The following is a 27582-nucleotide window of genomic DNA, read 5'->3' as shown; positions in this document are numbered from 1 at the left end:
AGTTTGGTTTGGTTTAGTTTAGGACTCATAAAAATCTGATTTTTTGGTTTCGTTCGTTATAACCCCTCAACGCTGAGGTTATTTTTGTAATTTTTCCAAAAAAAGTATTGCACTGAAGTGCCACCCTGTAAACATCCTACAACTATAATTTACCCGCACGCCCGGCCTTCCCCTTTTAAATTCTTTCCACATCACTGATCAGTGATCACACTCCCATTTTTTTTTTTCTTCTTATTTCTTGTTTGTTTCAAAAGCTAAGCCTCCGTACACAAAACACACCCACATTTTCGCATCACACACAACAAAAAATTAATCATCCCTCTCGCTTATATTCACATGCCCACCTCCCCACTTTCCCATCCCATTTTCTGTCTCTTACAGCTTTTGACATTCTCTCAGCCGACACACACTCCTTAAACTAAATCTTGCTGTCTTCCAAAATTTCACCACTCTCTCTTTATAAGCGAACTAGTTCTGTTTCAGCTTCAAAGTATTATGCATAGCAATTTAGAACCCTCTTTTTCTATGGATAATAACACACAAATTCCTCAAAGAAGACGAACTCCGTCGTTTTCGTCTTCTTTACTCGACGCCATTTATCGCTCTATCGATGAATCCAACTCCGGAAACGGCGGCGGAGGGAATGGAGAGGAGGAGGTTTTAGCTAGTTTGTATCAAGAAACTAGCTTGATCAAGAAACAGAATTCTGATCAGAGTGTTCATTCTGTTTCTGCCAATGCTTTACTTGCAGAACAAGAAAAGGATTTGTCGAGTCTTCGTCGAGCAATCTTGATCGAGAGTTGGATAGAGAAGCAAAGTAATGCAACTTCTACTTCTTCCGAGTCCAGCTCTGGAGGCGGAGGAAGACGCAGAGGTAGCGTGTTTTCGTCGTCGTCCGAGACGGAATCAAGCATTCCAGAGAGTTCAAGAATAAGTAAACAAGATTCTGATGAGAAGAAACAAAAGCAGAAAAAACCGATTTCTCCCGGCGGTCGAATTGCTCATTTCTTGAACTCTATTTTCACCTCCGGAAATGGAAAAAAGGTGAAAATGTGTTCAATCGGAGCTATGGATGATGTCACTTCAACTACAACTTCAGAACGTAAATCAAAATCAACCTGTTCTTCAGTAACTTCATTTTCACGTTCCTGTTTAAGCAAAACGCCGCCATCCAGACCAAAATCAAGCAATAAAAGTAAAAGATCAGTCAGATTCTATCCAGTCAGTGTAATTGTTGATGAAGATTCAAGACCTTGCGGCCATAAATGTATTTATGAAGATGATCCAGGTTTAATGCCAAATCCTGTTGTAAAAAAATTTGCCAAGAATTATTCTTTTAAACGAGATTCTGGTAAAGGATCAGCCAAGTATAATAATAACAGGAATCATCATCATCAGAAAAAGAATATTATTAGCGATTTGAAGGGCTTTCATAATTACGAAAGCGATGAAGAAGAAGAAGACGATGATAATCTGAGTTGTTCGAGTTCTGATCTTTTTGAGTTAGATCATATAATGGGAATTGGAAGGTACAGAGAAGAACTGCCTGTTTATGAGACTACAAGCTTTAAAAAAAATCAAGCCATTGCTAATGGTTTCATTCTCTAGTTTAATTTCTTGATTGTAACAAAAGAAAATTATTGAATTAATTAGTGCAATTATTGGTATGGAGGGACTGATTTATTAGTTTTACTTGATCGCTGTTTTAGTTTCTCTATTTTGATTTGAAAGATGATATAAACAATGAGATTATTTTGACATATGTATCAATCTACCTTCTGAATTCACACAAAAAATTTTAAATCAAATTGTTTTTTGTGAATTAGTTCTTTAAACTTTTTATGAATTAAACTAAGTATATAAAAGACAGCTATAAGGAGTTAATCGACCAAAAATTTGAATTAATTAATTGTAATTTGAGCTAATGAAAAGAAAATAATAAATTTAGTGTAAATTGCTATATAAGTCAAGTTTTTCAAAAAAGTTCACTTCACAGTTTAAAGCAATACTTAAAAGTTGAATTTATTCAAGAAAGAAAGTTGAAAAAGGAAATGAGAATTGATGTTCTTGCTTTTTCACTGCCTTAGCACATGGTCTCAACCTCTTAGTTAAGATATTTCAACTTTTAAAATGATTGCACTAATGAATTGATCAAATTGGCAAATTTTGAAAACATTTACCATACAATTGAATCAAATCTCATTTTATCTCTAAAAACTTTAATGCTAGAGGATCAAATCTTATAATTATATATATGTAACAAGAAAGTTAGATTATTATAGTTTATTTACTTAAGATAGATAAATAATCTCATAATTAAAAATTAGGACCGGACATGCCGGTTGAACCGAAAATTGGCCAACTGTCAGGGCCTACTGGGTTAGGTTGAACTAGTTAATCGAGACTGAACCTACATTGAATAAGTGGTTAAACTGGCGGTTCAACATATTAGACCACAAACTGTATATGTCTAAACTTTTATTTTTTTTATATGTAATCTACTTAACTGGTTGAACCGAATTGAACAGGTGGGCTCACGGGTTCGATTTTAAAAACACTAAATTAATCCTAATTCAAACAATTAGATATAAATCAAGAAGGTAATCTAGGATTGATTTTCAATGTTGTAAATAGGAGACAAGTAGGGCAAGCATATGAGGAATCTCAAAGTCAAAATATAGCAAGATCAGACATGATAGCTACCAAAATCCAAACTAACTTTTACATCAAAGGAGAAAATTGAAAAGTTTGGATTGGGGCATTCTTGGCTTAGTTTAAAGATTAGATTAGAATCCAATTCCTTGGTTAATGGATTATACAAAGTGGGACATCAGTGAGTCACCATGGTTGACTTGGAGAAAACTTTCTTTCATTATTCCATATACTCAAAAAGAAGAGAAGCCAGTAAAACAAATTTTAGAGATGATGAAGAACAATTATTGCTAAAGCCATATACATAGATGATGTGATGTATTCAAAAGAGAGTTAATTGAGTTCACTATGCAAGATTAAAATTTGTTTTTATTAATAGTATGATAGGTATCGTAATCTATATGTAATTTTAATAAATAAAAAGCATTTAATTCAAATTAAAAATCCACTAATGAATATTGTAGTTAATTTTCAATAATTGTCCCTCAACTTCCATCTATCTTTCGCCATAGTCCTTAAATTTTAATTTACAATTACATTTTTCAATAATTTTTTTTATTTCATAAGAGTAATATCTATGACACGACATCTTTAATCATTACACATTTAAATTAATTCCTACTCGAGTAGTGTAGACTGTAACTCCTAGTTTTAAACGGCTGCATATATGAATACAGTACGAACCCGCAATCTCACCTAAACCAAAAGATTGCCTTACCGACTCATTTGCGCCTTGGGATTAATGCGATAATGCTTAATTTGAGTGTTAATCATGTATTTTAGTATTGTATTAAAATTATTAATCTGAATAAGACCTCAATTGGTTGCCACATATTTTAACACAAACAAATGAAATAACATTAAACATGTTACATATATAAATAAAATAAAAGAGAATTTAAAGTTTAGAGATTGTGATGGAAAAATAAAAAAATTAAAAATTAAAAATAAACCGTCAATTAAAACTATTTAATTTGGTTGGACCAATAAATTTTCATAATGGCTCACTTGATTTTTTTTTTCATATGATGATCGAATAATCATTATATATCACACAATCAATAAATAATTTATAATCTTACGTAGTGATCTAAGTCGATATAAATCCGTTTTCATACAAATGGGATGTGAGACAAATTGAAGGGTACATAAGCACAAGGAGAGGAGCAAATTATAATCCCACAACACAATTTAGCCAGAAAGCAACAATGGAGATGTTTCTCACCAACCAAACAACATATCTTTAAAATGAGGATTAGAAAGTTAGTAAACAAGGCCATGTGATGCTCTATATGCAATTTATTCTCATAAAAATACAACTCAACCATAAATATCAAAGAGAAATTAAGCAAGAACCAACCATTTTTAGTAGGTGCTCTAGGCCCCCCCCAAAAGAATTTTGTCTTGATAGAAACTGAGTTGCACAACGTACGTTTTCCAGGGTCTAATACAGTGAGCTTATACGCTGTACTTTGTGTAGGGTATTTTGATACAACCTGTCACTTAAGCCAACTATATAGAGATGCATTTATGAAATATTGTCTGCTTTCTATAATTAAGCTCTATGCTTTATTAGTTAATAAATCAGTTCAAGTTCAAGGCCATTATTTTGTCATCATTCTTCTCTTCCTTTAGTTGGACAGAACTATCTTGTATACTTCCTAATTATAATATAGTAGTTTGATTATCTATATATGTATAAACTACTATGTATTGATTTAGTTATTATATATTTTTTTAAAAAAATATATTAAAACGAACTAAATCAAATTAAGCTAAAATAATTAAATCTAATTGAAATTTTATATAAATAAATAGGGTGGTTTTAATTTTATTTCATAGAACGATCAAGTTTTAAATTTTATTCGATCAAAATCGAATAAAATTAAATTGTGATATCTTTTCTTAAAACAATGAAAAACAGATAAAAACTTAAATCTGTATGAACTCCATAATCAAAAGCAGTTTTTATTTGGAGAAATTCTTATATAGACTCAGTCTACCACGTGATTCGTAGAGTAAGCAATTATATCATAACACCTCATTAAAATGAGGGTATTCTTGTAATTTTGTTTGTTATTTGCATACACTTTTGAATAATGATATTGAAAGAATACCCTCATTTTAATATGATGTTATAATATTATTTGGTTTAGTTCACGGATAACGTGGTGGACTGAGTCTACCTAAGAATTTCTCATTTGATAACAATCGAACTTTGCATATCTTGATATTCTTAACAAATAGTTACCGCTTGATTACAACTTTAGTGGCTAAATTATGTTTTTTTTTTTGTTACGAAAAACTTTTTTTATATATATTTTTCCAGCAGTAGCTCAAGATGAGAGAGGAGTGGGATTGAAGCTTAAAACTTTTGCTTAAATAAGTAAAACCAGTTGTTGCAGTAAGCTAACTAAAACTGGATCTAGCAAGCTAATCAAATATTAAGAGATTTGAGAACTTCTTAAGGTAAACATACAAATCATTCATGTTAAGATGTTTTGAAGTTTATACAGATAAAAGCTTTTATTGAAATAATTTTCAGTATCAGACTAGAAAGTAGAAAGCATAAATTAATTAAAAACAACATATTTATAACCGAACACAACCCACATCCACTTGTTAAAGATCTCATCCCTTAAGTATTTTACAACTTTTATTATAGAAAAAATATAAATTTAATTCTATCAAAAAGTTAGTCTGTAACTTACAAAGATTTAAATTGATTTAGCAAATTAACCCTTTGATAATACAAACATAGTTCTAATCAGAAGTTAGTTTGTAAATTTCTTTCACATATATGAATTTAGTGGTGTATATTCTCATTCAAAACTAAAACCTAATTCTTTAAAAAGGGAGGGCCAATTTGAAGCACAATTAATGTTGGTCATGATTTTTATAGTTCCACTCGTTGCAGATAGCTCAAGGAGAGCAATATATAGTACTCCCTAAATCTTTTAGAGAATAGGGTTGAGTCATCGAATCGTTCGATTCTTATCCATATGCTAAGATGTAGAAGACAATAAAAATGCAGGATTGAGCTGACAAACTGTTAGATTAATTTTTATTTGATACGAGCATACTCTGAATCCTAATAAAAAACTTGACATTGTCTGATGAGGTGGAACCCTAGAGCTAATTTTTCAAAATACCCTTCATTAAATTTCAAGATATAATATTTAAATTCTTTTAGAACATGAGTTTTACAAACGCACAGATAAATCAATTACTAGACTTACGTTATCATCAAATAAAATTTGAATAAATACCTTTAGCCAACATGTATAATTAAGTCTATAGTAAGAGTCAGAATAAATAGAATAGGGATAAAATCATAATGCTGAGAGAGTATGAAAATTATAGAGATGCTTGTATTATAAATTACTTTGCAATGTGAATGTAAGTTTAAAAAATATAGTTAAAATTAGGCTTAATTCCTTAAAAAAACCCCACCTTGCGTTTTTTTTCATTTATACCCTGACCTTGTAAAAACACCATTTGTACCCAATTTTGAGTTTTTATGTTTCATCTCTACCCAAAAGCATTAAATTGTACTCTTTTTATTTGAAAAAAAGTTTAAAACAATCCTTCATTTTTAACTTATATACTAATTAGATATTAATATTATTAATAATACAAAAACACCATCTTTTTCAAAAAAAATAAAAAATAATAATAATTTTTTTTAATTTTTTTTAAAAATATTTCGAGTTTTTTTTCTAATTTTTTTTAAAAATATTTCCGACAAAAAATTAAAAATAATAATAATTTTTTATTATTTTATCAAATTAAAAAAAATTAATTAATTATTTGGATGTATTTAATTATTTTTTAAGTTTAAGGATTTATTTGTATATTTTAAAATAGAAAAAAGTATGTTTTAAACTCTTTTTCAAATGAAAAAAGTATAATTTAATGCTTTTGGGTAGAGATGAAATATAAAAATCCAAAATTGGGTACCAATGGTGTTTTTACAAGGTCAGGGTATAAACGAAGAAAAAGTGCAAGGTGAGGGTTTTTTAAGGAATTAAGCCTTAAAATTAATATTTTCAAAAAAAATATAAAGAGTAAATAATTATATTATTTAATTAAAAAAGCAAAGCTGAATGAGGATACGATGCCGTAGGATGAATAGAAGTAGAGAAGGGACATAATCGCACGTGATGACCTGGCTTGCGTGTTGATTAAAGAATTGTTAAAAGCCAAAAACGCCCCCACATGCACTCGTGCGCAATGGACTTTGATCCTATTTCTGTACTGAAAAGTGACTGCAGCTGGCACTGTTAAAATAAAAATAGCTGAATTTACTGTTGCTCTTTGTCAGATGAAAATGACACGCGCTTTTCTTTTTTAAAATAGTAGTAGTATTTATACCTGGGCATCTTACCTTATAATTATGTTGCCATTTTTGTCTTCCAATAATAAGATTGATTTGGAAAAATTTAATAATAATCTCTCCTTTCGAACCAATAATAAAGATTTCTTTGTATAAGGATGTCATATATTTGAGATGTTTATCTCAAGGCAAAGTTAATTTATGTTTTGTTTGAAATATACACAGAATGAGTTATCAACTTTAAATTTCATACAAATCAGTACTTTTTTTAAATTCTAGATTTCATACTTCACATAGAGTATTGATTTAAAACATACCAACTTTAAAGAAAAGTTACACTACTAACCAGCATATGCTTTATATCATCAACACACTATATTGATATTGTGTTTTTGTAAAATTCAACATGCTTATTGCTGCTTCGAGCTTTACTTTTTGTTTTCTTATTTTCTTACTCTTTTTTTTTATTTGTTTTCTATGGATCCTTATAAATAAATAATCATCACCATATACCGTCTTTATTATTGTCGTTACCATTGCCGTAGTTGTCGCCTTCACCGCCTTCATAATTCATTTACGTTTCTTTCTTTTTCTTTTTTATATTTTTTCTTTTTATGTTCTGATAATTTTAATAGATTTTCATCATTAGCGTGTATCAAAAATCCACTATATTATACCACCATTTTTCATGAGTTAAATTGTGTTACGTCTTTGTTTTTATTTATCTTTGGTTCATACTTGATTGATTTTTGGATAATTCTAATATTGACGAAGAAGACAACACTGACAGTGATTTTCTTTAAAATATCTAAATTTTAAATATATGGTACATAACAAGTGCAAAAAAAAAAAATGAACTAGAAAAAAAGATACTGAAAAATGAAAGTTCGCTAACTTAAAAAAAAGAACTACTCAGTTAATTATATTTTTGATTGATTTTTAGGTAGTATTTTGTTTATCTTTGGCTATTCAAAATTAAATTTCATTTTACTAGATAATTTAAAGAAATGTTTGGACATGGGTACTTAATGCTCCTAATATTCAGAAAAGCCCATAATCCAGTAATTAGGCCTCTTCAATAAAAGGGCTTTTTATATAAAATACAGGATTTGAACTAAACTTTACTTTTATACGGCCCAATCCATATCTTTACTTTTCACACCATCAATTTTATGAAACCTAACCTTTTTTTTTTATTTCTTTCTTTTTTACCGTTTTCTTCTTTTCCTTCTCAATTGGCGGTTTCTTCATTCTTCTCCGCCATTTTCGCTTCTCTTCTCCACGATTTTGCTGTATGTTATCTCCATTACTGCACGACTCCTCTTGCTTCTCTCATTTTCATCTCTATTTCATCATTATCTCAACCGTTCTTGCTTATATAACAATAAATTCTTTTGAGTTGTGAAAAAAAAATTCACGATTTCTACTCCTTCGCTTCCGCCTCCGCCGTTTCGCCTCCATCGTTCCGCCTCCGCCGTTTCGCCTCCATCGTTCCGCCTTTATCTCGCCGCGCCATATTTCTTTTATTTTTTTAATTTTAGATCTGATTTTTTTTTCTTTTTTTTTATTTTCAGATCTGTAATTTGTTTATTTTTTACTATTGATTCACCATTAAACATGTATAAAGAGTATTTTTAAAGAATCTAATACTTATTTCATGTTATATAGAATAATTTTGTGATTTTATATTATAAAATTCTGTTATTTCTGCATTTTTTTGTATTTTGTTGTATTTCTGCGTTTTTTTTATTCTGCAGAACGATTTGTTGATGATGCTTGATTGCTGAATTATTGTAATGTTACAGTGTTGTTGATTTTATGTTGACTTTATGTTGATATTATGTTGATATCTACTGATTCTTTTTATTTTAACATTGACAAATAAGATAATATTGTCTATGAAATAAATTTTCGTTGGATGAAATGAAACTGTATCATAACCGTCTTTGTCGAAATTTAGTTAGGTATGAGAGGTGGAACGCAAAACAATTATACAAGTGATTTTGAAGAAACTGTGCAGCTGTAAAGAGAATTGAGGAAAAAATATATTTTGAAATAGATTTATTTAATTTGTGAACTGTTGTGTTGGTGTATATTTAATATATTTTTATTTTTATATGTAAGAATAATTTTATTTTTTCATTTGAATTATTGTCGTCGTTATCAACATAATATCAACAATTAATGCTAATTTAGTCAAGATGTTTGTAAAATGAGAACATCGATTAATTTAAGCCAAAAACAATCAACATATTATCAAAAACATGTCAACAACTCATCAATACAGCAATTTAAGACTAACTTTACTTTTCTTTTAATGATGAAAAATCAACATGTTATCAACAACATATCAACAACATATCAACATAAAATTGAAAATCAAAAAAAGTTAAAATACTTATCAACATTATGTCAACAATAAATCAACAACGAATCAACAATTAATGCTAATTTAGTCAAGATGTTTGCAAAATGAGAACATTGATTGATTTAAGTCAGAAACAATCAACATATTATCAAAAACATATCAATAGTTCATTAATACATCAATTTAAGACTAGCTTTATTTTTCTTTCAATGATTGAAAAATCAACATGTTATCAACAGTATATCAACAACATGTCAACATAAAATTGAAAATCAAAAAAAGTTGAAATACATATCAACATAATGTCAACAATAAATCAACAACGAATCAATATAAGGAATAAAATAAAACATAATTTTTTGAAAAATTGTGACAATCGATAAAATATCAACAAGAAATCAACAACATGTCAACATAATAATGCAAACATATAAATATCTAGTCTCAGTTAAATTTTATTTTATTTAGTTTATTTCGCTGACAAAGTTATCTAATTTGCCAATTTTTTTAAAAAAAATAAAATTTTCCAATGTTAAAATCAAGGAAATACCAACTGATTATCAACACAAAATCAACAACAAATCAACAACAATGTAATATTATAATAATTCAACAATCAACCATCATCAAAAAAATCGAGCTGCAGAATAAATAAACACAGAAATACAACCAAACACAAAAACAAAATGCAGAAATAACAAAAAATTATTCCATATAACCATAATTTTATATTACATAACATGAAATTAACATTATATTCTTGAAATATAATCTATATACATGTTTAATGGTGAAAAAACAGTAAAACAATTGTAGATCTGAAAATAAAAAAAAAGAAAAAGAAGAAGAATGAATAAATTGTAGATCTGAAATCAAATAGATGACACGGCGAGCAGAGGAGATGATGGCGTTGGCGAAGATGACAACGGAAACGATGATGAGAACGATGACGGAGGAGCGGAGGAATAGAGGACGGCGAAGCGGAAGACGACGGAGAGGAAGAGAGAGGAAGATGAGCTGAGAGGAAGAGAGAGAAATATGAGTTGAGAGGAAGAGAGAATTGAATGATGAGGAGAGAGAAAATAAATGAAATAATGATGATTGTACTATTAGGGTTGAATATATAAGATCCGTATGAAAGTTATAATCAGCTCCGTGTATGGTAGTTTAGTAAGTGAAAAATATGACATGTATAAAAGTAAACAATTAGTCAATATAGGTTGTTTGTGTAAAAAGCCCATCAATAAAATTCCATGAAAGGCCAACAGCCCAACATAAAAGGATCCAACCAAAAAATCAAATAAAAATGGGACCTACCAATAAGGTAGGACCACGTGTAAAACAAGATAGTTCGTCCTCGCCCGATTGATTATTCCTTCACCTTTTTTAACCACTACCGCGTAAACAAAAGCAAGCTGGACGACTTGATTGGCAATTAAATTCCTGCACTAAGCAATCTAAATCTTAATCTACTCTATAAGATCATACTCCGATCGATTTGATTTAGCTCATCTTAATTTTGAATTTTTCCCGATCCGAATCAAACATTTGCAACCATGAGTTTCCTCTTCGGCAAGCGAAAAACGCCCGCAGGTTCGTTTCATAAAATTGAAATCTGATCGGTGACAATTCTGTTTAATTTTGAGTTTTCTGATCAATAGATAGCATGATCAGGTTATATTATGTGGTGTGTTTGTATTGATTTAAAGTTTTGATGGTTACAGAGCTTCTGAGGGAAAATAAAAGGATGCTGGATAAATCGATTCGAGAGATAGAGAGGGAGAGGCAAGGGTTACAGAATCAAGAAAAGAAATTAATTGCTGAGATTAAGAAGTCTGCTAAGCAAGGCCAGATGGTAACCTCATTTTTTCATTTTTTATTGATTTTCACCACTGTTTTTGCTTTCATTGCTTCTTCAGATTAAGAGTACCTTAAATTTTAGGATTTAAGAAAATTAAAGCTTGGTGATACGATGATAATGTATCACTGTCTGGCTTAAGCTTCAGGCCTTGTTGTATTTTTTCAGAGTATATTAACTTGGTGCGATAATTGTATAATTGTATTTTGCAGGGAGCTGTAAAAGTAATGGCGAAGGACCTTATTAGAACGAGACATCAGGTTGAGAAGTTCTATAAGCTTAAGTCACAGCTCCAGGGTGTTTCTCTTAGAATTCAGGTACCCGCTGCATGTTTTAAATTGTTCATAAGCATCCCATGATACATACGTATGTGTGTGTGATTGTGTGGAACTTCATATTAGATTGTCAAAGATGGTAATCGACTCTTAGAGTCTCAATTGTTAGTTGTTAGTTACCGATGCGTGGCTCGAACCCACAACCTCTCGATGCAGTTAGAGATGCCTTAGCCATTCAAGCTAGGCCCATATTGGCAACTTCATATTAGATAATATAGAGCTTGTTGATCACCACCGGGAGTTATCCTTTTGTCGATGTGTGATCATATACACCCAAATGCTTAAATGAAAGAAACAAATACTCGTTCAGTTGCTTGGTAGTTTGGTACTAGTATGTAATTGAGGAGACTTGGAATATTATTCAAGTAATATTTGGATTGGCCATCGAAGTGTTTTTTACTCTTTTCTTTGGGTCATGAGTTTACTTTTTGCAGTATTCTTGTTAAGTTAAATTGACAAATTCTTTTACATTTGCTGTCGTGTTTCAATGATGTGCTGAAACTGAACTTTTTAAATGAATGTCCAGACGTTGAAATCAACACAAGCAATGGGTGAGGCCATGAAAGGTGTGACAAAGGCAATGGGCCAGATGAATAGGCAAATGAACTTACCGTCACTACAGAAAATTATGCAAGAGTTTGAGAGGCAAAATGAGAAGATGGAAATGGTTACCGAGGTCATGGGAGACGCTATCGATGATGCTTTGGAAGGAGATGAAGAAGAGGAAGAAACAGAAGAGCTAGTAAGTCAGGTTCTTGATGAAATCGGTATCAACATCAATCAAGAGGTAATAATAATAATATTTTAGATCTTTCTTTTCCATTCACTTGGCCTTGTTAGTCGCAACTAAAATATTGTTCATTTTTTGTCTTTATTTCTGCAGCTTGTGAATGCACCATCATCTACAGTAGCTGCACCAGCTGCAAAGGGTAAGGTTGCGCAAGTGGAAACAATGGGGAACGATGACGGTGGGATAGATAGCGAGTTGCAGGCAAGGTTAGACAATCTACGAAAGATGTAATCATTATCTTCTTGTTACACTTGTAAATTATCTTACTCCACACATCTTTCAAGTATATCATCGAAAGTGCCAGGATAACAGGATTGATTAACTCGTGGATTTGAGAACGAGCTGAAATTATATGAATTTTTATATTTATATTAGGTATACGCAGTATCTGTTGTGCATAAGGAATTTCTGTCCGATATTCGTTCTGTTGATGTACTTTTCTTTGAATGTGCACCTGGGTTTGTTACTAGACTTCTGGGATGAGAATTGCGTTTACAAATTTGGTGCTAAACTGCTGTTATGAGAACTATCTCGTGGAAGTACCCTTTGTACGACTTTTATCAGTAAAAGAACATACAATTCCTTAACTACCGGCTAATAAAATTTTGGCCTAATCACAGAAAATTATCAATTCTAACCAAATTATTTTAAACTAATCAATTGAATTAAATTGGTTATAATTGAAACAAAATCTATAAGGTCTATAACTTAACCAAACTCCTAAAACCCTGAAAAAGATGGGAACTATGTGCTTAAAAGTTGCCGAACTATAAAACATCCATCTCCAACATCTCAAACACAACCTTGTCTCGACGATGGAGATTAATAAGAAAGCAATAGTGTATATGCATATAATATGTGCAGCAGAAGCTATACAAGTCCTTGAGCAAGAAAAGGAAATTCTGTACAGAAAAATGACGACACTGTATCTAATGGGAGAAAATGGATTACCAAAGCAATCATTGCAATCATGGTCATGCACACCGCTGACTTCACACTGAGCAAGACCACAGAAAGCTCGAAATGACTCCTGTATTGCACGAAAACTTTTCGAATTTTAAGTTTCAGTTGTTTCATTTCCATTTCTGAACTCTGAAATCATATGTTCTTGTAGAATATGTAATATTTCCGTGCTGCACAGAATGACTAAGAAATAGGCAAGAAATGAATGTTTGCAGCCATTACATTTTCTCGAGAATTTGCCAGGCTACGGCCAACAACAGGAATGTGACGATGAAACATAGGAACCGAATTAACTCGAGCACGACAAAGAGGGCAATCAGAATGAGAAAACAACCACATATCTATACAAACAGCATGAAACAAATGATTGCAACCAGGCAATTTCTTGACCTCTTCTCCATCTTCAAAAGCCGATAAGCAAACTGCACACTCATCATCTTTACCGACCGAACTCTCCCTCTTGTACTTAAAACTGGACACCGTTAAGTTTCTGCTGACTTGCTCTGAGGTCCGACGAGTCGCTACTGTTGTTACCTCCAGAAATTCCTGACCTGAAAGGTGGTCTAGGTGATGTTGATGTACGCACCACTTGATGATGATAAGATTGTATATGGCTAAGATTATAGCAGTTGTTCCTATGATCACAAGGCCATAGTATAGCATTTGCATGTTGGATGCCGGCTGCTGTAGCGGCGGCGGCGGTGGCGGTAGTGATGATTGAATGTAAGGACTTGGACTAACATGGTTCATTTTGATATAGTTAGTCTTTTTGGGTTGGAGTATTAGAAATTATTAAGGTCAGGATTAAAATGATATAATTCATTTATAATTAAAAAGGTTTTTAGTTAGTAGAAATGTATGGCTTGAAGAAAAACAAATGAAAACAAAATACAAAGGGTGGTGGCTGGCTACCTGTTGTTTGTTTGGGAGTGTAGTTGATAGATACTGTTTTTTCTTTTTAATTCTGCTTCATGCAGTTGTGTAGGACAGTGCAAATATTATAAAAATTAGAGTTGAGATAAGATTCTTGATGATGATTCACCAAAATTGATTGGGAGTTCAGTATAACAAGGTTTTGTTCAAACAAAATGCAAAAATACAATTACAAGACATTGAGAGACATGCGCTAGTCCGTACGTTCTCAGCTTTGTTGTTTTTTATTTTTGGCAAAAGGTAAAAACAACCCTTCAAATTATTAAAAAGGCAAAAGGTACAAAAAAACTCTCGTAGTTTTTACAAAAGTATAAATCAACCCTTTTACTTTTTTAGGTATAATTAAGCCCTCTTTGTTTTCAAATAGGACAAATAACCTCTTTCGTCCAACACCATTAAAAATATTATTGACTGACATGTCTCTCATAATTAGGGGGAAACCGAATTAACCGAACCCAAAATATTAGAAATTTCTAAAACCGAAACCGAACCGAATTATATTAAAACCGAACCGAAACCGAACCAAAATAATACTTCGGTTCGGTCGATTATTTCGGTTAACCGAAATAACTAAATTTTATTAAAATTAATTATTAAAAAATAAAAAATAAAAAATAAAATAAAAAATAAAAATTTTAATACTAATTTATAATTTAAGTACATTTTGAGGGGTTTTAGTAATTAAATTCTAAAAAAATTACATAATTACCTTAATTTTTTTAAAAAAATTACAAAAATAACATTATTAATATATATATTTTGGTCGGTTCGGTTAATTCAGAAATTCCATCGTCAAAACCGAACCGAACCAAATTAACCAAACTTTTTAAAAATGAAAACCGAAACCGAACCGAATTAACCAAAAACCGAACCAAATTAAAATTTCGGTTTGGTTCGGTCGGTTAATTCGGTTTTAACCGAATACTGCACACCCCTACTCATAATCATATAGGAAAAATATTCAAAAATAATTTTAATATTTAAAATATTTACCGAAAATTTGAGAAGATAAGTGTTCCAAAAGTAAACTAAAAGTGTTTATTTGTTAAATTTTAAAACAACAAGGGTTTAATTGTTCAATCTTCAAAACACGAGAGCTTAATTGTGCCCAAAAAAATAAAAGGGTTGATTTATACTTTTGAGAAAAAGTCGAGGATTTTTTTGTACCTTATCGCTATTAAAAAAGAGCACATAAGTGTTTTGAGTTTTTTTTCCATTTTGGTCCTTAATATTTTTAGATAGTACAAATAAATCTCCACACTTAAAACAGTTACAGAAATAACTAAAAATGTGAGGGGCTAAATATTCAAATATAGCTAAAAGAGCCTGGATGCTATTTTCAAAAAAAAAAATTAAGGGTTTTGATGGAATGTTTAAAACATTTAGGGCCTAAATGACAAAAAAAACTAAAAGAATTTATGTGTTACTTTTAATAATTTAAAGGTTCTTTTTAGGCCTAATGTCTTAAAAAACCCCGACCTTTTAGCCCTTTTTCAATCATACCCTGACGTTGAAAATTTGTCAATTTTACCCTATTTTGCATTTTTGTGTTTCAATTGTACCCTGAAAAATTAAATTAACGTCTTTTGCGTTTGGAAATTTGTTTAAAACATTCTCCATGTCTCGCATATATTAATTGTATATTTTTAAAATTTATTTAAATTTAGTTAAATTAATTAAGAATTTAAATTAGTGTTAATTTGATTATGGTTTTTAGTTAGTTTTTAAAAATAAAGGACTTATTTGTACTTTTTTGAATAAAAAAGAATTTAATTTCATGTTTAGACTTAATTAATTGAATGATTTCATCATTTAAGTAAAAAAATTAACAAAAATTAAAATATTGGGGTACAATTGAAAACGGAAAATTCAAAAGTGGGTAAAATTGACAAATTTTCAACGTCGGGGTGGAATTGAAAAAAAATTTAAAGGTGAGGGGTTTTTCAGTGATTAGGCCTTCTTTTTAATATCTTTCTCTATTTTTATACAAAACTTATATGTCTCCATAATTCAAAATTGAAAATACTGACTTTCTTTTAATTATTGTTGCATTACTAGCTGTCTGTTAATGTTCTTTGGAGTGTGAGTAGACCTCTTCAGGGCCGGGCCTGGGAGAATTCAGACGGGGCCCAACTAAATTCAATAATTTTTAATACAAGCTTATTTTTTTTAGCAGAGACAGAACTATTCTATGTTAGTTGTTAGCGGGATTAGCATGAATTAATTAGTACTGTTATCATTTTTTAAACATACAAACCAAGTCCTGAAGAATCAAGGGATCGAACCCCCGACCTCAAAATGCAAGTCTAATGACCTGCCCATCAAGCCAAGTCCTCATCTTTAGCTTAAGTTTGATTCTAGGTTCTTATTTTATACTTTTTACGTCCCAAGAAATTATCACTGTACATAAAAAAAGGTAAATTTAAATTTAGAAAAATATAGGTTTAGAAAAAAAATTGCCTTACCTTGACGGATAGCGGGAATCGCTAATATATTTCTCAAAAATATTCATTGTAAATGCATTCGTTGTACGTTGTATTAAAAAAGAGTAAATTTATTTTCATAGTTTTATATTATATTAAATACATCACATCTTTTTTCTAAAAAAAATCTTCTAAATACATTAATTGAAGATAATAAAAAAAATAGTATGAAAAATATTATGATAATAGAAATTATCAATTAGAATATAACATCTAAAAATGTTTTTTAATTAAAATGAGATGAAAAAAAAAAGAATCTTCTAATTATATTAATTGAAAAGAATAAAAATAAAAATTAATATAAAATATTATAATAATAGAAATTATTAATGGGAGTTGGTTTAAGTGATAAGCGGCTTGGTATCGCTTAAGCAAGATCTCGGATTCGAGTCCTTGACAATGCAGAAAATTTCCACTGGTAGACTCACCCACCATGCCAGATGCGCGACGCAGGTCGGATCGTGATTAAATGCAAACTAATTATGAACCAAAAAAATAGAACTTCATTAGTATTTTTGTTGGTTTTCTAATTTAACCTTAATTCTTTTTTTTTTTACAATTTATATAATTTTTTTATTTATTTCAAAATATATACTTATATTATTTTATAATTGTTATTAATATTAAAAATAAATTTTTTTATTAAATATTTTATATTATGTAAACTTCAAATAAAAAAATAAAATTTTTAAATTTTAATGTTTAAAAACTCTCTCAAATCTTACTTGAATCGTAAAATAAGAGTTATTAAAAAAATTAAATTATTTATTATAATAACGTGTATAAAAGCATTTTAGGATATAATATTATTTCTCCATATATATAAATGATTTTGTGATTTTATGGAGTTATATTATGTTACTCCTGTATTTTATTGCATTTAGTTATAATTTTATGTATTCAGTTGATATTTAGTTGATCTTATCAATTTATATTGAGCTAATTTTTGGCCGATTTTAAAATTGACGAAGAAACAACACTGTACATGACTTTAACAAAAAACATTAAAATTATTCTAGGAAAAAATACAAATACATTAATTTTTGGTTTATATTTGGTCTATAGTTAGTTGATCTTATAATAGGCAAAGAAAGATACTTTACATGAAAAAAAATTACCTAATATAGAATAAGTGCCAAAAAAAAATATGAAAAATAAAAAATTAATATATAAATTTAAACTGTCCAATTTGTTATTTTTAGTTGATTTTTTATTAATTTTAGATTTGACAAAAAAATATACTACACTTGATCAGAAGATTAAAAAAAATAAAATAAAAAATATTTGATGATATACAATAAATGCAAACTAATTATGAACCAAATAAAATAAAAATATTAAAAAATAATGTTAGCATAAAAAAACTTTCAAAATACATAGTTAAAAAAGAGAATTAAATTAGTATGAAATGAAATATTTTTTGAAGGGTTGTAACTTTTTAAATGTAGTAAATCATATAAAAAATCCAAAATAAAAATATAAGTATGCCCATAAGAGAATTTAAGCAGGTATCCAGGTTCTTGGTCAAATTTAAGTGTGAGCCACTCATATAAGAGAATTTTCACATAAATTTAGTTCGCCGTGTATGATCACGTGACACATGACTAAAATAAACATATTAACCAATCAATGAATAATACATTTATTATTGTCATGTCTCACATGATAAATAGACGGTTAATAATTTTAATTGGCGAATTAGGTTCATACAATTATTTCTTCTATTACAAAATATATGATAGTTAAATTTCAAAAAAAAGAAATATCTTTTTCACAGTTTAGTCCATATATTAAATATATCATGATTTGTAAATCATGCTGGCCATCATTTTTTAATATTTATCAAATTTACATAAGTTTCAAACAAGTCATAAATATATTTAACAAAGATCAAAAACATAATAAGTACATGGAAATTCTTATCTAGACCCGATCCATGAATTTTTCATACACCTATTCAATGAAGTGTTAGAAAATCAAACACAATTTTCTCTCTCTTTTCATTATTTTCTCTTTATTCTCATTTCTCTAACACTTAATTGGATGGGTCCATGAATTTTTCATAAACCGGATCTAGATAAGAACTTCCCGTAGGTACAACTGATAAAATCTAAAGATCATGATATACTTAACTAACATATTAAAATTATGGTTGATGTAATTTTATTTTACCTAAATTTAAATTGTCAAATAATTTCATCAATACACATTTTTGCGGGTGTTTCAGACTTATATGCAACTTAGAGATTTAATTTGCTCTTCGGATGGATTCTCATGTCTTGTCTATTACGTTCATACGCCGGGTTTGGGCAAATGCAGATTGAATTTAACTCCTTTAAAATGTGGGTTTAAATTCAATATGAATTAAGTTCAGACTTAATAATTATTACTCAAACGACAAAACGATGAAGCATATAATGGGGTCATATCAAAAAAAAAAAGTGACGTCTGAATAAAATGTTCCCTAAAAGCAGTGGACCAAATTGAAATTGTAAATTCATTTTCCATACTTTTGAAATGTACGCAACGCCTTTTTTTTTTTGAAAAAGTTGATTTATGACTTTCGGATTAGTATTCTTTTGTTGATGATTGGTCATCTCATTGATAATTTATCATGTTAAGTTATTCTATTTTTAGTTGTTAAAATAAAGGCAAAAATACTGAAAACTCCCCCACATTTGAACTTTCTTTTAATTCCACCACTATTTAGGAAAATTCTCAATTGCATCCTATTTAAGGTTTTCAGTTTTCATCTGTACCCCAAAATAAAAAAATTGATAATTTAATTAATTTAATGATAAAATTATTAAAACCAACTAAATAGAGGGATTGTATCATTATTTTTTCCATTTGAAAAAAACAAATAAATTAGTATATGAATGATTATTTAAACTTTTTTCTAAATAAAAAGAGGTCATTTTAGTCAATTGGGTACAGACGAAAACTGAAAACCCTAAATAGGATGTAATTGAAAATTCTCCTACGTGGTGGCGCAATTGAAAACAAAGTCAAAGGTGAGGGTTTTTAAGTATTTTTGCCTAAAATAAATAAAATGTTAATTAAATTTCAGCATTAATTTTAAGTGAGAATTGATGCCTATTTCCGATTAAACTTGTAGAATAAAGAGTGTTGAGATATCCCACATCTGTAAAATAAGGAGTGTAAATTAACACACTCATATTCTAAGAAAAAAGATAGGCAGCCGTTTTCTAGAGATAAATCACCACAAACCCGTTCATTTAAATGGTGAATTTTGACAATTTTTAGCTTAGAAATCACCTCCACATATATTTCAAGTTGGCATGCGAGATTAGTTCATGCAAATAATCGCACAACAAATCAAGTTTTTAGCACATTCTAATATTCAATTGATAATATGTAATTTAATTTGTGTCATGTCTATTGTATTAAAAAAAAAGTTACAAATTATCCTTTTCAGATTAAAATTCTCATTGTGATGGACTTTTAGATTTAATAAAGGCTAAACCCATCTATAGGTCCTTGTACTATATTATTTTTTATTCAAAAAGCTCTTGTACTATTTTTTTGTTCTTCAGATCCCTGTACTTGGTAAAATTCCGATTTTAGGTCCTTTTGAGGGACTGGAGGAACAAAAAAAATTGTAAGTAAAGGGATTTGGAAAACCAAAAAAGGACCTAAAAATCAAAAATTATGTAAGTAGAGGGACTTGAATAACAAAAAAATAGTACAAGGGCTTTTTGAACAAAAATGCTATAGTACAAGGGCCTCTAGATGAGTTTAGCCTTTAATAAATTATGATGTATGGGACCATCTCCAATCCTTTCAATAGATGGTTTTGTTAATTTCTTCTGATCAATTTCGTAAATATTGTTGGATTTATTTTTTATAACATAAGTCTAATGTATTAAGTACTTTTATAAAATTTCGTTATGTAGTTGAAATATTCTTCATTCGACCTACTAAAATTTTCATTTAGATTTAGATGGTGGATTTATTGTCTTGAAATCATACCTATCAGTTGGAATACCTCAAAAAAAAAAAACTTAAATCTTCACTAGAGGTGAAGCAAACTCTAGAAAAATGAGTATGACCAATTGCAACAAAATAGAATGGAACAGGCTCAAGAAGATTTCAATCCCGAACTAAAAAAGTCTTTATCCGGGATTGCCTCATGACTCATCCTAAATCTGCATCATTAAGGAATTTGTTAGGTTTGAGACATTAAGAACATTATTTGCAAAAAAAGAAGAAGAAAAAGGCCACGTTAGCTAAGAGGACCACTGAATATTCTCTGACAAAGAAAAAATACACATATCACACCAATCACGCCCCGAACCAAAATAATTGAAGGGTTAATTGTAAATTCATACACGAACTTTACCATAATTTGCAATTACAACATAAACTTTGAAACTTGGGAATGTTAATAATCAACTTTACACTTTTGGTAAATCGATACACCAAACACGAAAAATACTAACGTGAACATTGTAATATACCGTCATGTGTCGTTGCATGATTGGTCGGTTTACTAATTTGCCAAAAAATAAAAGTTGGTTACTGATATTGCCAAGTTTTAAAGTTTATGTTTTAATTACAAATTAAAGTAAAGTTTGTGTATGCATTTGCAATTAACCCATAATTGAAAAAGCTAGCTCAGCCTACAAATAGATGGACACCTCAACATTGGAAGCACAAGTAAAAAAAGAAAAAGTACACTATATAAACCATACTCCTTTTTGATCTCACATTCTCTTTTTTTGTTTACTCTTTTTTTTCACCAAATACTTATGTTCGTAAGATTCCTTTCTGACGTTCTTTTTAACTGTGTTCTATGTTCAGTAATTTATCATATGCTTGAATTGTAATACTTTTTCCATAGTTGTAATAATATCTTATATATTTTTTAAACAAAAAGAGTATAATTTAACCGGTTTAATAATTTTTAATTTTTATGGGTTTCTATATTAAAGAGGCAGGATTGAAAATCTTATCGTTTTTTTTCTAAGAAAGAACAAAACCAAAATGACCTTTGATTCAAGGCTGAGTCGGTTGAATCAGCCTGTTCGGCTCTTTAAACAATGTCTTTTTAAAATATGAAATCAAATAGGAAATTGTAATAGGTACATTTTGTCATGCGAAAAATCTTTAAATGGCAGAGTATTTAATATTTATGTTAGACTTAAACTCCATTTTAACTTGTAGCCAAGAAGTTCTTGTTCTCAATTAATTTCTCTTTAGTATCTGATCCGATACAAATATCTGTTTTAATATTCTTTCAAAACAAAAAAATCTGTTTTACTAATATTTTCTTGTCCATTTGTTGCTAACTTGTCTTTTTTGAACCAGACGATTTTTGAACTTAAATTCTCTGTTTGTATTTTAATAATTAGTTGCTAAATTCAAGAACAAAAATTGAAAGCACATGGACCCTCGACTCTTTCTAGTACCAAAAAAGCAACTTTTCTTCTCAAACATCACATTTCACTGCACCGTTCCCTAAATTCTTGTTTTTTCAATTATTAGTATTATAAGTTTGAACTTCAAACCATGACTTGAACTCAAACCACCATTAGCGAAGGCATGGCAGAAGTAACTTCAAAAGATTGCAACATTAACATGAAGGATATCACCCGACAAGTACCAAACAAGAATGATCCAGTTGAAGCTCTCACCTCAAGAAATGGAGATTCAGCTCAAAAGATTGAAAATATCGATGAAGAACCCGAAGAAAAAGGTACAAGTTTCGGAATATTCATGTTCTTCATCATTCTTGAGTCAGCTGCATTATTATGTGTAATGGGTGTTTTAATTTCTAGCTTAACAGTGGAAAAACTGAAAAAACCTATATTTTGGAGTCTTGGTATTTGGAAATGGTGTTTATTAGCATTATCTATACTCTGCGGAAGATTAATTTCGTATCTTTTAACTGAAGCTACACTCTTCTTGATTTGGACTTTCTGGCTTGATGAGAAAGTTCTTTACTTTGCTTATGGAGTCAAAAAAAGTGTTATGTTTTTTATCTGGTTAAGTTTAGTAACCCTAGCTTGGGGTTTATTGTCTACACTCGGAGTTAACCGGAGCAAAGAGACAACCGAGATTCTCCACGATGTAACCAAGGGTCTCGGCGGTTGTCTCATCGGAGCCGCCTTATGGCTGTTGAAAACTCTGTTTGTTAAGCTAATTGGTTCTTTACATGCTACTAAGTTGTTCCAGAAGATTAGGGAGGCGATTCGCCTTCGAAAAGTTGTTCTTGCGCTTTCTGTTTTGAACATGTCGATGGAGTATACGGGTAGAAAGAAGTCGAAAAGTGTTTCAGTTAGGTTTACGAGGCTTGTTCGAGCGTTTTCGATTGCGGATATTGATGATATTGATTCGGAGAAGCAGAAGGGGAACAAGGTTTCGATTTTTCGAGAGAAAGTTGCGGAAATTGTATGCAAGATGGGGTTAAAGAAGAAGAGTAAAGAAAAAGCTGATGGGGTTTCGACTCATACTATGATCGAGTTGATCAATGCGATTCGGGGTAAGAAATTGATCCCTCTTACTTATATCACCACCAAGAAGAAGAATAAAGATGGGGCAGTTGCTTATGGAAACAACATTAATGAGAAGATGGCTAAAGCACTCAGAGCTGCTCAAGAGATTACTGATGAGGCAGAAGCAAAGATTGCTGCTAATGATTTGTTCAGTACACTTGCAGGGTCTGAAGATGCCGGGTCAGTATATCGCGTTTTCGAGGTTCATACGTTTAATTATTACTAGTACTACCCTGAGTTTAGGTCGAAATTACTCTTAAGAGTTAAGAGGATTTCAGTTACATTTTAGTTCTCTTTAATTGAAACCCTTCAAGGGGTAAGAGGATTTCAGTTATTTAGTACCTAAAAAAGAATAGTGGTTTTTCAAAATTTACGAGAATAATGATAATTTCGACCTAATACGAGGGTGATAGTAATTAACCCCTACAACTTATTTCTGAGCATAATATGCTAAATTACTTGTTTTGTATTTGATGGGCAGGTATTTGGATTTGGAAACACTATTAGAGTTTGTGAAAGATGAGAAAGTGAAGGATCAGTTATATGGTTTAGCAGAAGACAAATGCAAAAAAACTGAAGCTTTAATGACTATTGCAGAAAATGAACAAATGGTTTTAGAGCCAGAACAGAGCAAAGCAGAAGGAAAACAGAGCAATATAGAGGAAAAACATATCAAGAAATCAGTTTTTAGGAACTGGGTGGTTAGTTATTTTTATCAAATAGTTTCTGTTGATTAAAATTTATATCTACTTGAGCATTTTTGTGAGTTATAAAGTTAAAAATGTTGTTTGCAGGTTGACATATATAGGGACCATGACTCACTGAACAACACATTAAAGCATAGCAAAACAGCAATAGACGAACTGAATGTGATTGCTTCAGTGATTGTGCTGTTTATAATCACCGTAATGTGGTTAATTTTCATGGAATTTCTGCCCACAAAGTTACTTCTGTTTCTATCCTCGCAACTTCTGCTGGTGGCTTTCATGTTTGGTAACACAGTCAAGACTGTTTTTGAGGCTGTCATTTTCGTGTTTGTGGTACACCCTTTTGACGTCGGCGATCGTTGTGTTATCCAGGGTGTTCAGGCAAGTCCATAACCTTATATTGCATGTAGCTCAGACATATATGTATAGTCAACTTACATTGATACGCAAATGCAACAAAACTTGATCATGGCAGGGTTCGGGCGGGTCCAATCGGGTCTGACTTTTCTATATATAAGTTCAACTCCGGCCTAGGCCTCATTCAGACTACTTTTTGTTATCTAAATCAGATCATTTATGTAGGTTCGGGGTAGATTATTTAAAACTAAAAGTACAAATCCACACCTTTAAAAACGAGTATAATGCGAGTATGGACTCTTGCTGAACGAAGGATTAAAGTTAGGTGTTCAAGTCCGCACATACTGGGCGGACTTGAGCGGGTTTCGGTATGTTTGTAGCCGTAAGTAGCACAAACACTTCATTTGCTCAACATTGTTTTGGAAACGTGTCGAGAATTTGGCGTTTTGGATACGAAACTTTATTTTTTACATAGAAAACCTTAAAAAAACACCATTCGCCGTCTGTGCCCAAAATGTTCACCATATATGTGTCCGTGCTACATTGGCCATAAGATCTCGAGCGAATTTGTGAAAAGAAAATAAAAAAATAGGATAATCTAACAAGTACATTTTTTTATTGAATAATATTAATGCTAAATGATGATTTGATTTATTGCAGATGGTGGTGGATGAGATGAACATATTGACTACAACTTTCTTGAGATTCGATGGTGAAAAAATATACTATCCCAATTCAGTTCTATCAGTCAAACCCATCAGCAACTTCTACAGAAGTCCACCGATGATGGACACACTAGAATTTGCAATTGATCTGCGTACTCCGACAGCAACCATCGAACAGCTGCAAGAGAAAATAAAAACGTAATTTAGTTTTACATAAATATCATTTCATTTCCATATTCTGACAATGAAATTAATTTGTACGTTCACAAATTTGCAGGTATTTGGAAGATAATCCGAGGCGGTGGCGACATGATCACAGTGTGCAATTCAAGGAGATTGAAGATGTGAATAAAATGAAAGTTGCAGTGTTTGTGAATCATACCATAAACTTTCAGAACATTGGTAAGAAAGGTAAAAGAAGATCCGAGCTTGTTCTTGAAATGAAGAGAATTTTCGAGGAGCTTAGGATTGAATATCATTTGCTGCCTCAACCAGTTCATCTGATGAATTATGCTGAATCCACAGCTTCTCAGGTTCCATTTACAGGAAAGCAACCTTACTACTGAGTTTTTAGATTGAACGCCTCGATATGTTGCGCGACTGACGTGGCACAACCGTTGCATTCTATAATTATTCTTACTATTATACTTTAGGAAGTGCTAAAAATTATGTCTCAATTACTAATAGATAAAAGAAGTTTGATTAGTTGGATCTTTTAGGCCTTATTAGTTTGGCCAGTCAGGAACCTCTTATTTTTGGTTATGGATTTTTGAAAAGGTTCCTCATTCATATTTTGACCCTGTCGACGAGCTTATGTAATCTTATTTAATTAGTATTTCACCTTTTCGATTTTTTTAATTATAATTTTAAAAAAACTCACCTTTTTCGGTTTATATTTTTAATACGGCTTGTCATTGAAAAATAGCTTGGATAGAAGGTTGCATTTGTTACCATTTTAGACTTTTTGAACCTCAATAAATAAGCCCTGAAAGTATTCAGAATTGATTTTATTTATTCATGTTAAACAAGTGACAACCAGTCAAAATGTTGGAGATCTAGTTGACTTTGTGCGAGAGTTGTAGGAACTCCCATATTAAATATTAAAGGGTTAATCTCAATAAAATACCAAACGTTTGCGAGTTTTGTCAGTTATAACCAAACTTTTCAAAATTGTCTAGTTTAGCCATTTTTGGAATATTTAGAACCTTTTCTAGCCATTTGCAAAAAAAGTCAATAAAATTGTCATTCGTTAATGGGCTAAACTAGCCGATTTTGATTGATTATGCTAAAAAATGTTTCAAATATTCCATATCAATCAAAATCGGCTAGTTTAGTCCATTCACGAATGATAAAAATTTTGATTTTTTTTTGCAAATGGTTAAAAAAGGTTCTAAATATTCCAAAATTGGCTAAACTAGACAATTTTGAAAGGTTTGGTTATAACTGACAAAATTCTCAAACGTTTGGTATTTTATTAAAATTAGCCCAATATTAAATGATTTATAAGTAAAAATTAATACTAATATCTAGAATAAAATAATCAATTTTGTGTAAGATGAGTTCCAATCCATTGATTTTTTGCTTGGATGAATTTTAGGTTCTATATATGAAATTAGAGTTTATATACAAAGTTAGAGTTTATATTTCGAGTTCGATATTTGACAATTCCAATATATTTACGAAATTCAATGATCAAAATCCTCTCGTGTTCCTGAGGACCCTTTACATTATAATTTTTTCATTTTAAAAAAAAAAAATATACTATAAAATTTTCTATCTCTTATGACATAACTGTTCACATCTCTAAAATCAACGCCTGAAATTGAATAATTGGTTCAATCAAACAAAAAGAACGTAGTAGGAACACGTTCTTAATATTCACGACCGTCAAATTTTCCTATTTAATTGTTAGGAATTACTTTTTTAAAGCAAGCAGTAGTTCTTTTGGTTGCTCCAATAAAGAACCAACGTATAGTAGGAACATGATGATATTCAACCAAAAACAGAGAAAAGAATAAATTAAATAAACAAAAAAAACTTCAATCACGTTTTCTATATTTAATTATTCCCACAATTAGTACTTTGTTTTTGTTTGTTTGCACTTTTCTTCTCATGAGAAAACAACTTCTAGCTACTTATCATACAAACTCATTACCTAATCACTTTTAATATATGTGTTAATAAAAAATGTGTTAATCATGCAAAACTTAAATCCTGATTAGCCTTTAAGTGGTAATTTGCTCCTCAACTTGAGAGCAATGATCCATTAGCACATATTTTATTTTCATAATCAATTTTAGTTATAATTTTTTTTAATCAATTTATCCTTTTTTAGTATAATAAAATATTATCAGATTTAAGAAAGCACATGTTAAATTAAACATAAAAATGAAATAAATTGACAAAAACAAGCTATGTTCCAAAAAAATTAAAATCATTTGCAAATTGAAAGAATAAATTGTCACTTAAGTCATTAATTATCTATAAGTGTTTAGCCCATACAATGGTATTAATGAGTTATAACTCAAACGGTATAAGCGTTGTGCAGCAAACTGTTAGGTCGTGAATTCAAATCCTCTCACAAACGCTTCCCGCTTCCCCTTTTCCAATTGTTAAA

At 30.3% G+C, this 27582-nt stretch overlaps 4 protein-coding genes across 4 annotated transcripts; 3 read left to right on the top strand and 1 right to left on the bottom strand.

Moving 5' to 3' along the window:
• The first annotated feature begins 198 nt into the window (after window positions 1–198).
• On the top strand, window positions 199–1681 carry LOC126669521 (protein BIG GRAIN 1-like C). Its single transcript, XM_050363010.2, has one exon. The coding sequence runs from the start codon at window positions 496–498 to the stop codon at window positions 1606–1608; it is 1113 nt and encodes a 370-aa protein (XP_050218967.1). The 5' UTR covers window positions 199–495; the 3' UTR covers window positions 1609–1681.
• Window positions 1682–10742: 9061 nt separating this feature from the next.
• Window positions 10743–12808, top strand: LOC126669023 (vacuolar protein sorting-associated protein 2 homolog 1). The gene is made up of 5 exons (XM_050362300.2): window positions 10743–10949; window positions 11081–11211; window positions 11427–11531; window positions 12076–12336; window positions 12433–12808. Exons 1-5 carry the CDS (start codon window positions 10913–10915, stop codon window positions 12568–12570), a joined length of 672 nt encoding a protein of 223 aa, XP_050218257.1. The 5' UTR covers window positions 10743–10912; the 3' UTR covers window positions 12571–12808.
• Window positions 12809–13131: 323 nt separating this feature from the next.
• LOC126669024 (RING-H2 finger protein ATL52-like) lies at window positions 13132–14260 on the bottom strand. Its single transcript, XM_050362301.2, has one exon. It carries the CDS (start codon window positions 14050–14052, stop codon window positions 13486–13488), a length of 567 nt encoding a protein of 188 aa, XP_050218258.1. The 5' UTR covers window positions 14053–14260; the 3' UTR covers window positions 13132–13485.
• A 7788-nt stretch (window positions 14261–22048) lies between these two features.
• Window positions 22049–25823, top strand: LOC126669020 (mechanosensitive ion channel protein 10-like). The gene is made up of 5 exons (XM_050362298.2): window positions 22049–23416; window positions 23718–23937; window positions 24031–24324; window positions 24961–25163; window positions 25243–25823. The coding sequence occupies exons 1-5, from the start codon at window positions 22284–22286 to the stop codon at window positions 25529–25531; spliced, it is 2139 nt and encodes a 712-aa protein (XP_050218255.1). The 5' UTR covers window positions 22049–22283; the 3' UTR covers window positions 25532–25823.
• The last annotated feature ends 1759 nt before the right edge of the window (window positions 25824–27582 follow it).

The sequence above is a fragment of the Mercurialis annua genome, linkage group LG2 (assembly GCF_937616625.2).
Source record: "Mercurialis annua linkage group LG2, ddMerAnnu1.2, whole genome shotgun sequence".
Lineage (NCBI taxonomy): Eukaryota > Viridiplantae > Streptophyta > Magnoliopsida > Malpighiales > Euphorbiaceae > Mercurialis > Mercurialis annua.
The sequence above is the reverse complement of the archived record's forward strand: the minus strand, read 5'-3'. Positions and strand labels throughout refer to the sequence as shown.